The sequence below is a fragment of the Ischnura elegans genome, chromosome 10 (genome assembly GCF_921293095.1).
Source record: "Ischnura elegans chromosome 10, ioIscEleg1.1, whole genome shotgun sequence".
Lineage (NCBI taxonomy): Eukaryota > Metazoa > Arthropoda > Insecta > Odonata > Coenagrionidae > Ischnura > Ischnura elegans.
In genome coordinates this window covers 40,153,043-40,167,632 of record NC_060255.1, presented here as the reverse complement: position 1 = coordinate 40,167,632, position 14,590 = coordinate 40,153,043, and the positions used below count along the sequence as shown (strand labels likewise).

The window sequence follows — 14,590 nt, the reverse complement described above, 5'->3', positions numbered from 1 at the left end:
TCTTGTCCCTCCAATTTGGAACCCAACTCAACGGGACATCCGCCCCTCACCCCAGAAGCTGGTCAAGACCCTCAAATGCACGAATCTTGGTCTTAGCATGAATCCATGGTCAATTTATTGCGTTACCAGTGTTTTTTTTTACCAAACTTTGTACACATTTGATTTTCAATAATTTACTCATCTAAAAGTATTACTAACATTTTTTTATGCATTGTGGAATTTCAAAACGGATTTCTAGCTTTAATAACAACAAAGTTAGTAAATGCAAGGCAATAATAAGGCTATAAGTCTGGACATTCCTTAATTTTAACACCAAAATTTTGTTTAAAAATTGCATACACACAAAAAAAACTAAGAATGCTTTTCAAAGTGCAAAAAATTGTAGTATGCAACAAAATATATTACTGAAAAAACTATTGACAATACAACCACTTCGCAACGGATTCCCGTGGTGAGGATGATCATAAATGAGTGGGAGGGTTGGGCATAATTGCCGAGGAGTGGCCGTAAAGGCTCGCTAAGCAGGGTCTCAGGCTGGGCCTGAATGCATCAGACAATTGCTACCTCAGCAGTCACCTCCCTTCCCTCGTGTTGGCCAGAGCCGACGTCCGATCGTTCGCATTGAAAAATACACAACAGCTATGCCCGACGTCAGGTGCTCTGCATTTGAAAATGCCCGTCAGCTCCACCCTACAGTCCAGCCGGCGAGAGTTGTCCGATGATAGTTCAAAAAGAGGGGCGGAGAACTCTGCGCCAACATGGTTTTGCAACCAATCGCTGTCCCCCAAATGCACCTCACACCCTTGCCTAGTCATACAACGTTGTCACATGCATATGAAGCACTGAAACAAGCCAGAACCACCAAAACATGCCCTTTCTGCAAATTGCCAAAGTAGAGGATTCTTCCATTGGATCCTCCATGCTCGTCGTCCCTTCTGGCTGCTTTCTTCACGGAACCCTTTTGTTTACATGTGATGTGAGTGTTTCCCTTTCTTACCTGGCAACCTTGCCCCCTACCCCTTCTAGCTGTCAACGGGCAACTCTCGGCGGCCGGACTGTACATCTGGGCGCAAAAGGGTAAAGAAATAAGAATAAAAGGCAAAAATGAGGCATGTACTTCACTCACGTGCTTATTTGGAAGCTGGAGCCATCATCCTTACACATTCGGAGCAACTTCACTGTGAACACACAGTGAGACCTGGATGATTTGTGGTTCAGCTTGGTGGAAGCAAAGTGTAGATTGCATTTGCCAAAGAGCATGACCTGACAGGCTTCATCCCCTGATGTCACACATACTTCTTGCAGTCCTGGTAATTGACATAGAAAGATACGTCAAAGCTAAGTATTATCGTATTTCTCCGAATATAGTCTCTCCTTCTGAATATAGTCCCCCCCCCCCCCCTAATATTGAGTCTTCAGTTTTGGGAAAAGTAAAAAAAGAAAGTGTTTGAGTATAGTCCCCCTCTTTACTTTTACCACAGGCATTTTTGGAAAAAAGGGGGGCTATATTCAGACATATATGTTAACTTATTTCACCTGAAACACTGAGAGGCAAAAGGTGAAGACAATGCATCATGAAATAACTGATACGTGAACCAAAGGGGGTGGAGAAAATAACTTTTTTCTATGAATCACTGGTTGACCGCCTCAGAATTCAAGTAGTACCAGACTGGAAACAAAGTGCAAAAAGAAATTTGTTTCATAAATTTCCTACCATTTTACAATTGGATACGTATAACTTATACCTGATATTGGCTAGGAACCCTGCACAATAACCAATTGTTACGGCTTTCATAGGTCTCTTTCTCAGATGATCATCCTCAGTAAGAGATTGAAATAAAGATCAGTAAGAACAACCACTTTAACAAATGAGACATCAACACAATGGGTGATATCTTTTGGATGCCATATGAATCATTCCATGAACGAACACTCCAAGTGGAGTTTTAATTATGCAAAAACAATGTGGATGGGCATAAAACCTTATTTTATGGTATATTCTTCACAATTAAAAAAAAATTAGATGTTCATCTAAAGAGACCAGCAAAAGCTGTAAAAATGGGTGTATGTAAATGATTTTTGTAGTGCGGGTTGCCCAAAAACACCTCTTTAATCAAATTCTGGAGTGGTAGGAAATTTAATGATTGTGAAAGTTCTCCTAGTATTATGTTTGTACAATGATTCTATGAGATTTATAGAGAGGCCGTCAGAATAAAGTGATATTTACTGAAGCTTAGGATGTAGTCTTGGAGTGGAATTAATTAAATGATAAAATTTAAGAGAAATTACAAAATTTCTAAGGTCTGCAAACACCCAGCAAAAATAGTCTCAATCATTGCAAGGATGCAACTAAGGAGTAAGAAATTAAAAAAAAAGAACAAAAAAATAAATAAAAGCCTGGGTCTGTGCACATGTATAGTGTAATGTTTCCTATTGTTTTTTATTGCCTAAATTAAAAGATTATAACCCCTGGAGTACGTATTTCACACTTTTAGATTTTTAAATGACGACATCTATATTTTGCGACTAAATGAGAAGTGAAAATTTTCAAGGGCACGAAAATTCGATGGCTACGCATGAATGCTGGGAAAAGCCCATGTGACGTCATTCTGGTTCCTCCGGCCACTGTGTGAGGCCACCTGGGTGCGAGAATATGAGCGCTGCTACAATGCAGGCTGCTTGCTGCCGAGCATGGCAGTAGCGTAGAGTACCCCGCTAGCAGGTATGGCTTGGCTTAAATAAGGATTATTAATACCGTATCAAACAAGGAAACTTTCCGACCTTAGGCAATTTTAATAGGTGATTATTAAGATACGTTTACCTGAGCTCTGTGCCTCATGCATGCATGGGTAATATCAGAAGATGTAAAATGCCTCACTACTCATATAGCATCTACCCTGTGATGTCATGTGGAGTGGCATTGCACGGGCACCAATCTGGCCTTTTTCAAATGAGGTTAAAATTAACCATAAACATTTGTCTAAACTGGGATTTCTAAAACCAAATACATAATTTTTATCTTATGAATACACTAATAGTGGGTAACGAATCTCAGTCAATGCCTTTCGTTTTCTTTGATGAAGGAAACTACCCTTTTCTACAAGTATCATGCCAAATACTTCAATAATAAACAATGTATACAGTAAAAAAACTGACCTCACCATTTACTGAGAAAGCAAGCATATGTGAGATGCAAAAATCCTAATTAACATTAAAAATATTTCTAAATAAGAATTTACCTTTTATGTACGTATTTCCAGAGTAATCCGTCACCAAATTTAATTTGGACCTCTTCATATTAGGTCCTTTTCCAGGTAAGAACTCCAAAAGATCATACACACATTCATTATAAATCTCAGCAAATGAAACCCAAACAGAGTATTTCACTTCTTGATCATCAGCAGGAAGGAATATGCTGTTCCTTTCTCTCTTAAGGTTTTCAGGAATAAAGAAGGTACCAGAGCCTGAATGGAGTAAAAAAATTTACATGTCAATTGGAAGAAGGGTGACATTCTGGCATAATAAGCACACACAGAATAAGACAGATGCTCCCCTTAAAGATTAGTGCCTATTACTGCATTTACCCAAATCTAAGGGGACCCTAAATTTGGAAGTCAATTAATATAAATATTCATAAAATTCTTTCCATAACTTAAAGTCATACTTTATTGTAAAATCTACAAAGAGTCTTGATAAGTGCAAATTAAATTTGGCCAAAAAAAAGTCTTCAACAACAGTTACTCAAAACAATGGCAACCACGGAAATTTTAAAGCACTGCAGAAGTTGAGAAGCCTTCAGAGATACCATTTTTCTGAACTGAAGGCGGCTGACCTTGAGCGTGCTCGCAACCCACCCACTCTTCTAGCCAATCACAGAAGAGCGACAGGTGAAAGTGTGGAAGAGCCCGCACTCTCTCTCCGAACTCCAAGCAGTGAACATCGCTCTCCAGCTGGCAGGAATTGCGAGGGTTCAAGGCGAACCCCGCCAAGGGTACAACACACCGGGGCCCAGAACCAAGCCCGAGGCTTATACGCCAGGACACCCGGGGAGGGGCTGGAGAGGAAGGAAAAAGGACAGAGGCGCCGTCGCAATCTGAGCCCGCCGACGCCTCCAGGGAAAGGAAAGGAATGGAAGGGCGGGGAATAGGGATAAAACACTCCAGTGCCATGGGAGCAAAGGAGGCCCTACCTAGCGAAACCATGCGTACACAATTAATATTCTACCAATTCTAGTAGATTTTCCTATGAGGAGGAAAAATCTATCGATCGAATCGGTAGATTCTCCAGCTGGCAGTGTTGCCAAGCCGAATCTTTGGAGATCGCTTTGGCGCTCGTTCTGCCGCCCCCGAAAGTACCGTTACTCCCAAGGCTGGCAACGCCAGTCGGCCGGATGGAGGGGAGCGCAAGGGAAAAGGGAAGGGGATGGAGGGGAACAGAGAGGTGGATGGGGCAGTGCTTCTGATTGGCTACTTGCTATTTTCCACCCAGCCGCCTTCAGTTCAGAAAAATGGTATAATATTAGTTGATACTATTAAAATGTTTGCAATGAATTACTACAGAGAAACATTTTCTCTAAGGGAAGAGCCTCTGAAAATTACCATGTACATATTAACAAAACTCCTGAAAGAGGTTAGATAACCATGGTGGAGAGAAAAAATAAATTAAGGAATTTAAAATTGAAAATTTAATAACCATTCATAATACTTGGCATTCCTGAACTATCTCCTACAGAAGACTGGGTGCTCCTAGTATCCTCAAATACAGACTGTATGTACAGAGATCCTTCCTGCAAAGATTAAAAATATATTAAAATCAAAATCTCAGCAAAAGAAATCATACATCTACCTCAACACTCCCAAAGCCATTCAAGTATGTATGCCATGAAGAATATTTATATTTGAGAGGTAGAAATGTTCAGGATTAGAAAATATTTAAGCACTAAGGAAACCATTGAGTTGGTTCTCACAGAAAGTACCGTATAAGCTTGTGTAAGAGGCGCACATTTTTTCCCAGACATTGCACCCGAAAATGGGGGTGCGCCTCTTACACAAACTTCTTATCTCCTCCCCTCCACTTCACTTCACCGGTCGCAAGTCCAAGGGGAACTGAGTGGCCTTGGTTTTCAGCGTGAGTCAGTCATCTGAAACCCTGGGTCAAAATCAAACGGCAGGCAGGGGAGTTTATCCCTTAGTGACGTATTTTTAAAATGCTCCTGTTTGAATTTCTTGCAAGCATCGCGCCGTCACGTCGGTACCCCAGAGGTGAACATTGAAAAGATCGCGCGGGGTGATTCGCTCCGGAGCGCGCGCTAAATTTACTGCCACGAGTGGGCATCCCGCGGCATTCATACTGCATAGTGTAATCGCTTATCAAACGTATAGAAACGCGTCGTTTTGAACGACATACCTGGTTAATAGTCAACATCTGTCTTGCCGAGCAATTTCCATTACGTTGAGCACCTGATTTTTCAAAAATCATCTTCAGACGCTAATATGAGGATTTTTGCAACTGAAAATTATATTGGTGTCTAAACCTGCGGTTTAAAAAATTCGAACGAGTGTGTTCATTGTTGGACTAAATGGTGGATAGAAGAAATCGGAAATGCTTATAAGTGAAGAGCGCTGAAGGCGAGGTCGAGAGGAAGGAGCGCGCTCCCTCCCCTCCGTATTTCAAGCTACGAGGCTATGAGCGAAGGAGCAAGGGAAGAACACGTCCGATCTTGCATGTGACGTCGTTGCCTTCAATGCGAAGGGGCGAAGGCACAGCAATGTGATATACGCAGTTTGCGTTGCCTGAAGTTTCCAGTCCATCTCGTCTTGTTTGAATGCGCTTATGCTACGCTTGTTTCTTCCGAAATTGTGCTGTTTGGACTATGTTGAATTTTAGTACCCTTGTTTTAGCAATAAATCTTTGTGTCAATCAATTAGAGCTCAAAAAACTTAAATGCTGTCAGATATACATCGCGTTCGGTCAAATTCTTTTTAGAACCTCGTGCGTGTCTTACGATTGCTGAAAGATATCGAGATATCTCCGAGCTCAGAAGGTGACTCACCTAGCATTTGACCTCCAGAAACTCGGAAAATTGAACCTGGTAGACCGAAAAAGGTCAGTTGGTGAGATGGGGTAGGGATGAAACACGTTTCAATTGTTCCCCTGTAACTTGAAATTTTCCTATTTTCCTGTGGAGTCTCGGAAAGGAAAAAAACGGCAGAGGCATTAGCTGATGGAGGGCCGAGTGTAGTTCCGTTAGGCCCCTTGCACGCACACCGATTTTGGAAAGCCGGTAAAATATCGGCCGATATTTTACCGGCGAAGCGATGCTTGCACACACGCCAGATTTTTACCGGTCAAACGATAAGTTGCTATGTTTTTTAGCCGGCGCCGGCGATCCACAGTGACAATGGCCGGCAGCTAACCGGCATTTTGCCGGTGCCGGCGCGTGGTCGGTACGTGTGCAAGCTCCAATGCTCTCCCATTGTTCACTATTGGAATGTGGACGGCCGATATTTTACCCGCCGTCCAAAATCGGTGTGTGTGCAAGGGGCCTTAAATCTACGACGTGGTTATTATCCTACGGCGCTGAGATTTCCCCGATTGTTGTCCAATCTCTTGGGAAGGTTCATGCTATGTGCCTGTCGTGTTTTGCCTTAAAATTTTCTACGGCTGCAATTCTATTGCAATACTCCTTCGAGAGCTTTTAAACAAAATTGTTCGTGAGTAGGACAAGCAACGTAGAGCGATGGCGTATGCGAAGAGAGGATCGGAACTCTTTCTACTCCCTCTTATGCCGCTATCACCGCCGCAGTTATCAAAATTTCCTCTTTCAAATAGTACTGAAAGAGGAAATTTCGATTACTGTCGAAATTCCAGGCATACATCTGCAACACCGCATGATAGGATTTAAAAAAATGCCGCAAAATTTTTTCTTTACAGCTTCGATCCTCAAAATAGGGGTGCGCCTCTTACACGTGTGCGCCTCTTACACAAGCTTATACGGTAATAATGTACTTCACACAGAAGCTCAAAAAATCAATAAATTAGGTAAATTAATCATATTTTAAGCAAAGGTTATGATCTACCATCTTGTGACCCATAGAGCAATAAAATCAATGGCAACTTGGAAACTGATATGTAGTATGCAGAATGAGATGGGGATAAATGAGTCTTAAGAATATACGGGTTAAAAATTACCCTTTCACCTAAAAGCTTTTCAATTTGGTCAGGGGCAAGGAGCTTGAGAAGAGTTACGACAGATAAAGGATAAAGAGGGCATGGTGCATTCATGATTTAATTTTAGATGAAGTGATGCACAGACTTTCATGGGCTCTGAACCACTGCTATAAAGATGTGAGCACATGAACCATATTCCTTAACAGATAGGTACCCCTTAAAATATTTGGAGCAAGACAAAAGACCATTTCTGAGCATTTTTTCACAATCATAAGCACATGATGACATTTAACAGCTATCAAAATCAGCACAGTGAATACCCTGAAGAATGGAGATCAATTCATCGTTGCCACACTATGGAAGCCTTTACAGCGATTGGCATTTAAATCATTTACCTAATTCCAGAAATAACTGCGGTCACTCAACTATTACATGGGTCAGGTTGGGGACTACGGTGGGGTAGAGGGGGCACGTTCCCTGGGCAGCAGATTGCAGTGGTCAGCAAATTTGAAACATTTATGTTAAAAAGTCATTAAAATTTTTAACAATAAATTTTAATTTATTAATTATTAAACAATGATATTTAAAAAATTCTTAGCTGAAAACATATGCTGTGTAATTTCCACTACCCCATCTCAAAAAAATATCTTGCCCATGTATTTTAGTTTAGTGGTAGGGATAGGAGGTGCGAAAGAGCGAGGGGGGAATCAGGGGAGAGTGGGCGAAAAACTAATCTTTAACTACCCACTGGACAAAACTCATAGTTCCAGCCTTGATATGGGTGCCATCACATTACGGACACTAAAATAATGTATACGTACATGACAAGAAAAATAAAATTGAATAATACCATGAATGTGTTTGGGTTCCACTTAAGAATCATTTCTTTCAGATGAGCCTCAGATTCTGCAACTTCGTCAGACAGTATTTCAACTCCATAATTACTGGTGGGTTTATACTTAATCCCAGACATTATTTTTCCATCCAAACTATTGAAGAGTAAATCCAATGTTCTTGGAATTATTCCCGGGTTTTTTTCATTGCCTAAAACATAAATTTGAAAATAAGAGTTTAAAAATAATTCCAATCAAATATTAACGATGCAGTAGTTACTCTCTGGTATTTAAAGCGAGAGGTTGCACAGCATACCATGGCATTAAAAATTCTATAGTGCTCGCAGAGTTTCTGTGCACTAGAGAGTTTCCCCGAGCCCATTTGCCCATGATAGAGGAACCCCGATTGGCTGCCGGTGTCCAATCTCGTTAACCGGTTCTTGACTCAATGCGCGCCGGGTACGAACCTTCGAAAGAGGCGACCTGAAAGAATCGCCGAAAGCGAACGTAATGCCTCCCGACGCGCCGGTCTTTACCATAGAAATTCTGTTTATGATACACTACAATAGATATCGGGTCTAAACTGAAAGTGATTCCGCTATTCATCGTTGGGGGTTGAGAATATTATTCTCATCGGCTATCTCCATGACTACGCAAAAATTAAGCAGAACATAAAATTCTTCACCAACCAATTAAAAAAATCGATTGTAATCAGGTATGGGGTAATCGTCTCTGCGGTTATAAATGAGAACTTTCTCATTTCCAAACCCTATGAATCTCTAAAACGGATGTAGAAATTCATAATAGCAAAATGAACTTATTCCAATGAATTCCAAATTATACGGAATATTTTTATTTCTTTACATTTTCCTTTCATTATTCGTTTTTACCTGAAGTCCATTGGTTATAAAATTTCAACACTGATTCGAACCAGGAATTCCACCACTTGATCGTCTGAATTTTGGGTTTCGGGGGAAACCCTTGAAACGGAAAATTCTACCGTGGTGATTTTTCACAGCCATGGTACCACCAACCAAAAGGAGCGACCTTGTTCGATGGTCGCATGAAGCTCCAGCACTTCAAATTCTGGGAAAAACTCATTAGCAGGTATTTCCAAGTGCCGTTGGCATGAACCCTTGAGATATTCACGTACGACCGTGAAAGAAAGGATACGGGGCGCTCCCGTATCCTTTCTTTCACGGTCATGCTCCGCGGGGGCGCTTTCAAAATGAAGATAATCCGCGCTGACCCTAGTTTTCAGAAATCTGTCCGCTTCGGTGGTCATTTCTTTATTCAATAGATTTACAGGATTCTAAGAAATTTTTAATGAGCTTACTGGACCTTCGAACGTCGAACTATGGCTAAACCACTGCAGGTGTCAGTCCATCGAAACCCTCCGAGCAAATCTCAACTTCAGTGGTCTGTGTGATTCTCTTGTGTTACCATGCCTAAGGAATTTTCCGCAGAGCTAAGGGAACGCGTTATGTGCGTTTACAAATTCTTTTGCAAGGAAATTGTGGCAACTCGTCCTGATACTCTCGGTGATAATTCCGTCGTGGATCGGGCAAGACTGTGTTTGGATGAAGTGTCGGGTAGCGAGCATTATGAATCCCTTGGAATTCATTTACATCCACTCGCAACATCTCCAACGGCATCAACTCATAGTGAAAATGACCAAAACGTCCCCAACCGTGGAAAGGTGCATCGGAGTAAATTCGCTGCTTTAAACGTTGGATGTTCTCGCAATGAGAACGGCGAAGCTGTGAAAAAGACAGCCACGGCATGTAGCGTGTCCACCCGCTACATTTATTCGCTGCTCAAGAACATCGGGAAAGAAACAGAGAGGAAGAAGAGAGGGCCATATCCGAATCGGAGTAAAATTGACGGATTCGATGAGGATTTAGTGCGTCGAATATTTCTCGATATGTACCATAAAGGTATATATCCAACGGTGGAAAGGGTGAGAATTGCTTTCCAAGAAGCTGCAGGATATCGTGGTGCATATTCTTCTTTTAGAAAAATATTCAACAACCTGGGGTTTACATATGTGCTGGGAAATGATGGCAGAAAAGTATTGATGGAGCGCAGGAAGAAATTTCTGAAAATCATGCACTCTCACCGAGTGAACTCGCTTTACGAACAGATTGTGTACTTGGACGAAACTTGGGTCAACCAAAATTACTTCCAGCGTCATATTTGGGTGAACTCCCAGGGAGAAGGAGGTATGCGTGTGCCTACAGGGAAGGGTGGGCGATTAATCGTAACGCATGCAGGATCTAGTGAGGTGGGCTTTATCGAAGGTATGGGATTAGTTTTCAGATCAGGTAGTAGAGATCCGCTTTCCGACTACCACAAAGACATGAATGCGGATTGTTTTACTTGGTGGTTTGAAGAACTCTTGAGGAGGTTGGACCGGCCGTCAATTATAGTGATGGATAATGCGAGTTATCATTCCAAAATCTCCAATAAAATTCCCAACACAACGTACCGGAAAACACAAATTCAATCCTGGCTGCGACAGCAAAACGTACTGTTTAGTGATAGTAACACAGTGAAGGAACTACTCGATAAGGTAAAAGACTACGTGGTGAAAAATAAAATCACGTCATCCTATCAGTTGGACGATTTAGCCCTTTCAATGGGCCATTTAGTGGTGCGCCTACCTCCCTACCACTGTAAATACAATCCCATAGAGTTAATTTGGGCGCAAGTGAAGAGGTTTGTCGCACAGAGGAACACTACTTTCAGAATGATTGATGTTGAACGATTAACACACGAGGCATTAGCATCGATGAGTAAGGAAGATTGGATAAAGTGTGTTAAGCATGCGGAAAATATTCAGGAAGAAGACTACATAAAGGAATGTGTTCGTGATGAAGTGCCCCAGGTTGCTATTCCACTTGGCGAGGAATCAAGTGATAACACAAGTGATGAATTCTAAAAACCAGTGCTATGAGTATCAAAAAGTATCTGCGAGAACCTGCCTTCCCGGAACAAGAATGCTGCCTAGATGTAGACTTCAGCCTCCAAAACCATAGCGGTATGTAGTGGGATTTTTGACATAATTATTTTAAGTTAGAATATAATTTTTCTGCTGTCCATGTATCGCTTAGCAATCTTTGCCGTTAAAATTGACTCTTGTGAGGTTAATTAGATTCCTTTTCCGGTGGCTAATTTCAGGTTTTTATCAGGATTTTTGCAATAGGTTAGTGAAGAATTTTATGTTCTGCTTAATTTTTGCGTAGTCATGGAGATAGCCGATGAGAATAATATTCTCAACCCCCAACGATGAATAGCGGAATCACTTTCAGTTTAGACCCGATATCTATTGTAGTGTATCATAAACAGAATTTCTATGGTAAAGACCGGCGCGTCGGGAGGCATTACGTTCGCTTTCGGCGATTCTTTCAGGTCGCCTCTTTCGAAGGTTCGTACCCGGCGCGCATTGAGTCAAGAACCGGTTAACGGGATTGGATGCCGGCAGCCAATCGGGGTTCCTCTACCATGGGCAAATGGGCTCGGGGAAACTCTCTAGTGCACAGAAACTCTGCGAGCACTATAGCGGCCTCTAACTTTGAGGAATTAAAAAATGTAGGGCGATTTAATGCTATTTCTGAGGTTTATACAAAAAAAAAGGCATTCAAGAAGAAAATGACAAGTATGCAGATAAGCGATTATACCAGCATGCATCTGATCTCCAGACAATCAAGATATAAAAAATATAATTCTTAACGACACCATTTTATTATTTTCATGTAGATATCCATAAAAAATGAAACATCAGAAAAGATACTTGACAATTGATCTATTTACATCAAATCGATTTGAATCACTAGATTAATATCAATAGAAAAGTAATAAATCGTAATTAATGCACAGTGCATTAATGACGTCAACAGTCCAAGACTAACAATAACTTAGTAAAACCAGGAACTTATTAATCATAGCCAGATGTAAAAGACATCATGCTTTGTATGACTAAAAATACTTACATTAAATATTCTATCCAGCTGTCGACCATGGTCAAACAGTTATGAAATATTCAATGGAATATAAATTCCTTTAATATACTTTAATTGATAGACAAAAACATTTATTTTTTCAGATTACTTCAAGCAAATTAAGGATATTTCTTACTGACATGCATTATCATTACTATTATCAAGTATGGGTATTACCAAATTTAATTACCTTGAATTGTAAATGTCTTCCCTGCACTTGTTGTCCCATATGCGAAGAGTAAACCATCTTTTCCCTTCAAAAAGTCATTTACAATGGGCAGAAGTGTGCCTTCAAACATCTCTTTTTGGGATGTTTCTGGGCCATATATTCTAGAAAACTTGTACCTAAAATAATCAGGGTGCAGTACAACATTAATATCATAAATGACACGTAATAGAAAAAAAATCATAATAGCAATCATTACACACCCATATGATGTTGATGCCTTGGACTTGATTGATTTGCAAGAATAATCTTCAGGAGGGTATGCAATTAACATGTGCTCATTTTTCATTTGAATAGATGCCTGAAAGTAAAAAAAAGAGGATTTCATGACAAATAACTTTTCAAATTTATTTTGACTCTGCAAAGAAGATCGCCCTTAGATGGACATATGTATACAAAAAATCATTACATGAAAAACAATTACGAGATGAAGATATAAGTTTGACCTAAACATGAGAACATAAATTTCAACAAATAGTTAGACCCATCATCAAGGGTGCATTGCTGTGTTAAGAAAAAACAGTCTAAAGCACACTAGTTAAATTCATCTCAACATGCCAGTAACTCAACATCCATAACTTTTAGCAAGGGGAAGAGTTCCATGGTGTGGTTAAACTAGCAAGGAATACCCACAATTGCTCCTCAAGCCTCCCTTCAGGCACAAACGCTGCACTGAACTTCATTTTGGTAACACTCCCTTACGAGCGTATTGAGTTTAAATCTAGTTCAAAGTTATTCTTAAGTCCCCACCCGCAATGCTGTCAAACATATTTGGAAGCTTATCACATCACACAATGTTGATTTTTTTTCATTGAGCTATTGGAAAGAACGTTAAATGACAACCATTCTTTAAAATCTAGCACAACGCTACCAGTTTCAATATCTAATTTCAATTACACTTACATTAACTTAACAATTAAAAGCATCTGGGCAAATTTCCATGAGTCAGAAACGGATTCCAAAAGGGATTTATAACATACTGTTTGTTGTTAACGAACTGCAAATAACAAAGACTGATACAACTTTCGTAAGGGTATCTGGCATTGATAAAATTTTACCTACGCCAATGTTATATAAAATAATCGCCAACTACCGATTTCGGTTACTTTATGAATAATTTCATCTTACTTTTCTAACATGAACGACAGAATTTATGACCTTTCGCGCACTTTGACGATTTCATCTGATGTTCACGACTTGTGTTTTTCGCGTCATCCTCATCAAATCGTGTTCACGAAATTTATCACCATGGAATGCATGTGACAATACGATACGATGCGTAATTCTTGGTTTTAGTATTAATAAAACTTACCTTTTCACCCTTCAGTAAAGGTTTGATTCTTAGGTAAACTTTCACATGTCCTATAGAAGGTCCCTCCTCTTCGGGTAGAAGGTCACAAAGATTTTTTCGGACTTTGCTAGGCACGACCACACCTCTTCGAAATCTACCATCGCTCTCATCAAAAGAAAATTTATGTAAAGAATTCTGCGCCATATCTTTCAATTAGTTACACGTATCACAGAAGTACACTAGCAATCACAGAGGGCAGACCATGAACATACATTTGTTCATGGGGCAGAAATTTGACTTGGAGCAACTTGGAACGAGAGTTAGAGCGATGATAGCAAACTGATACGAATCTCGACTGCATTGACAGGCAACGCAAAATTTAAATTCTCACTCCTTCTTTGCTATTGGATGAAAGCGGGGAGCCAGTGGTTTAACGGATAAAATGAGCTACGATATTACTCCGCGCTACTCATTGTGCCAATTTTGAAAACAAACAATTTTGAAACTTCGACCATGGAAGAATGAGGAGCATTTTTAATATAATTTATCTCATGGCCGACTTAAACTGGCATCTCTTGCTTCCAAGCTTCAACCCTTATTAAGTGAGTGATGGTGAGAAAAATGAGATAGGAGGAGAAGTGAAAAGAAAAATCTACTTTTAAAATTAGTAGTGGGGATTTATTTTGAGAATAAGTAGCATTATGGGTGATGATGAACAAGGGAATCTGAATATTTAACAACGAGGATATCGCACGAAGGTACTGTGATAAAGTTTCGCTTGTGTTCTAATCAATTACTGAAACTTTAACGATTCCTGATATATTAGGAGAAGAAGGTGTCCGTGATTTTAAAAGGAAATCACTTAGTGATATTAAATAACATTGTAATTCAGATATAAGTTGGTATTATAGTATTAAGCATCCTTTTTTGATATATAAATACAAATATGTGAGCATTTACGGGAAATTTTAAACGGTTTCGCACAAAGACAGTATAGTGGCAGACGGCGTGCAGCTAGGAATTAAGGCCAGGGGCACAGAGTAGATATATATCCCTACTCTTTGACAAT

The 14,590-nt window shown here is 40.2% G+C and overlaps 1 protein-coding gene across 2 annotated transcripts in view; it reads right to left on the bottom strand.

Annotated features, from left to right (window-relative positions):
• Positions 1-13,894, bottom strand: part of LOC124166755 (kinesin-like protein KIF20A) — a 36,566-nt gene extending 22,672 nt beyond the window's left edge. The window contains exons 1-7 of one of the 2 annotated variants that reach the window (XM_046544428.1): positions 13,543-13,894; positions 12,434-12,531; positions 12,195-12,349; positions 8,021-8,214; positions 4,693-4,786; positions 3,240-3,464; positions 1,127-1,307 (exon numbers count right to left, since the gene is read on the bottom strand). In XM_046544428.1, the coding sequence (XP_046400384.1) occupies positions 1,127-1,307; positions 3,240-3,464; positions 4,693-4,786; positions 8,021-8,214; positions 12,195-12,349; positions 12,434-12,531; positions 13,543-13,725 (1,130 nt within the window). In that variant the 5' untranslated portion in view covers positions 13,726-13,894. The remainder of the gene's footprint in view (positions 1-1,126; positions 1,308-3,239; positions 3,465-4,692; positions 4,787-8,020; positions 8,215-12,194; positions 12,350-12,433; positions 12,532-13,542) is intronic. The other variant, XM_046544429.1, reaches the window with a different exon arrangement.
• Between the last annotated feature and the right edge of the window lie 696 nt (positions 13,895-14,590).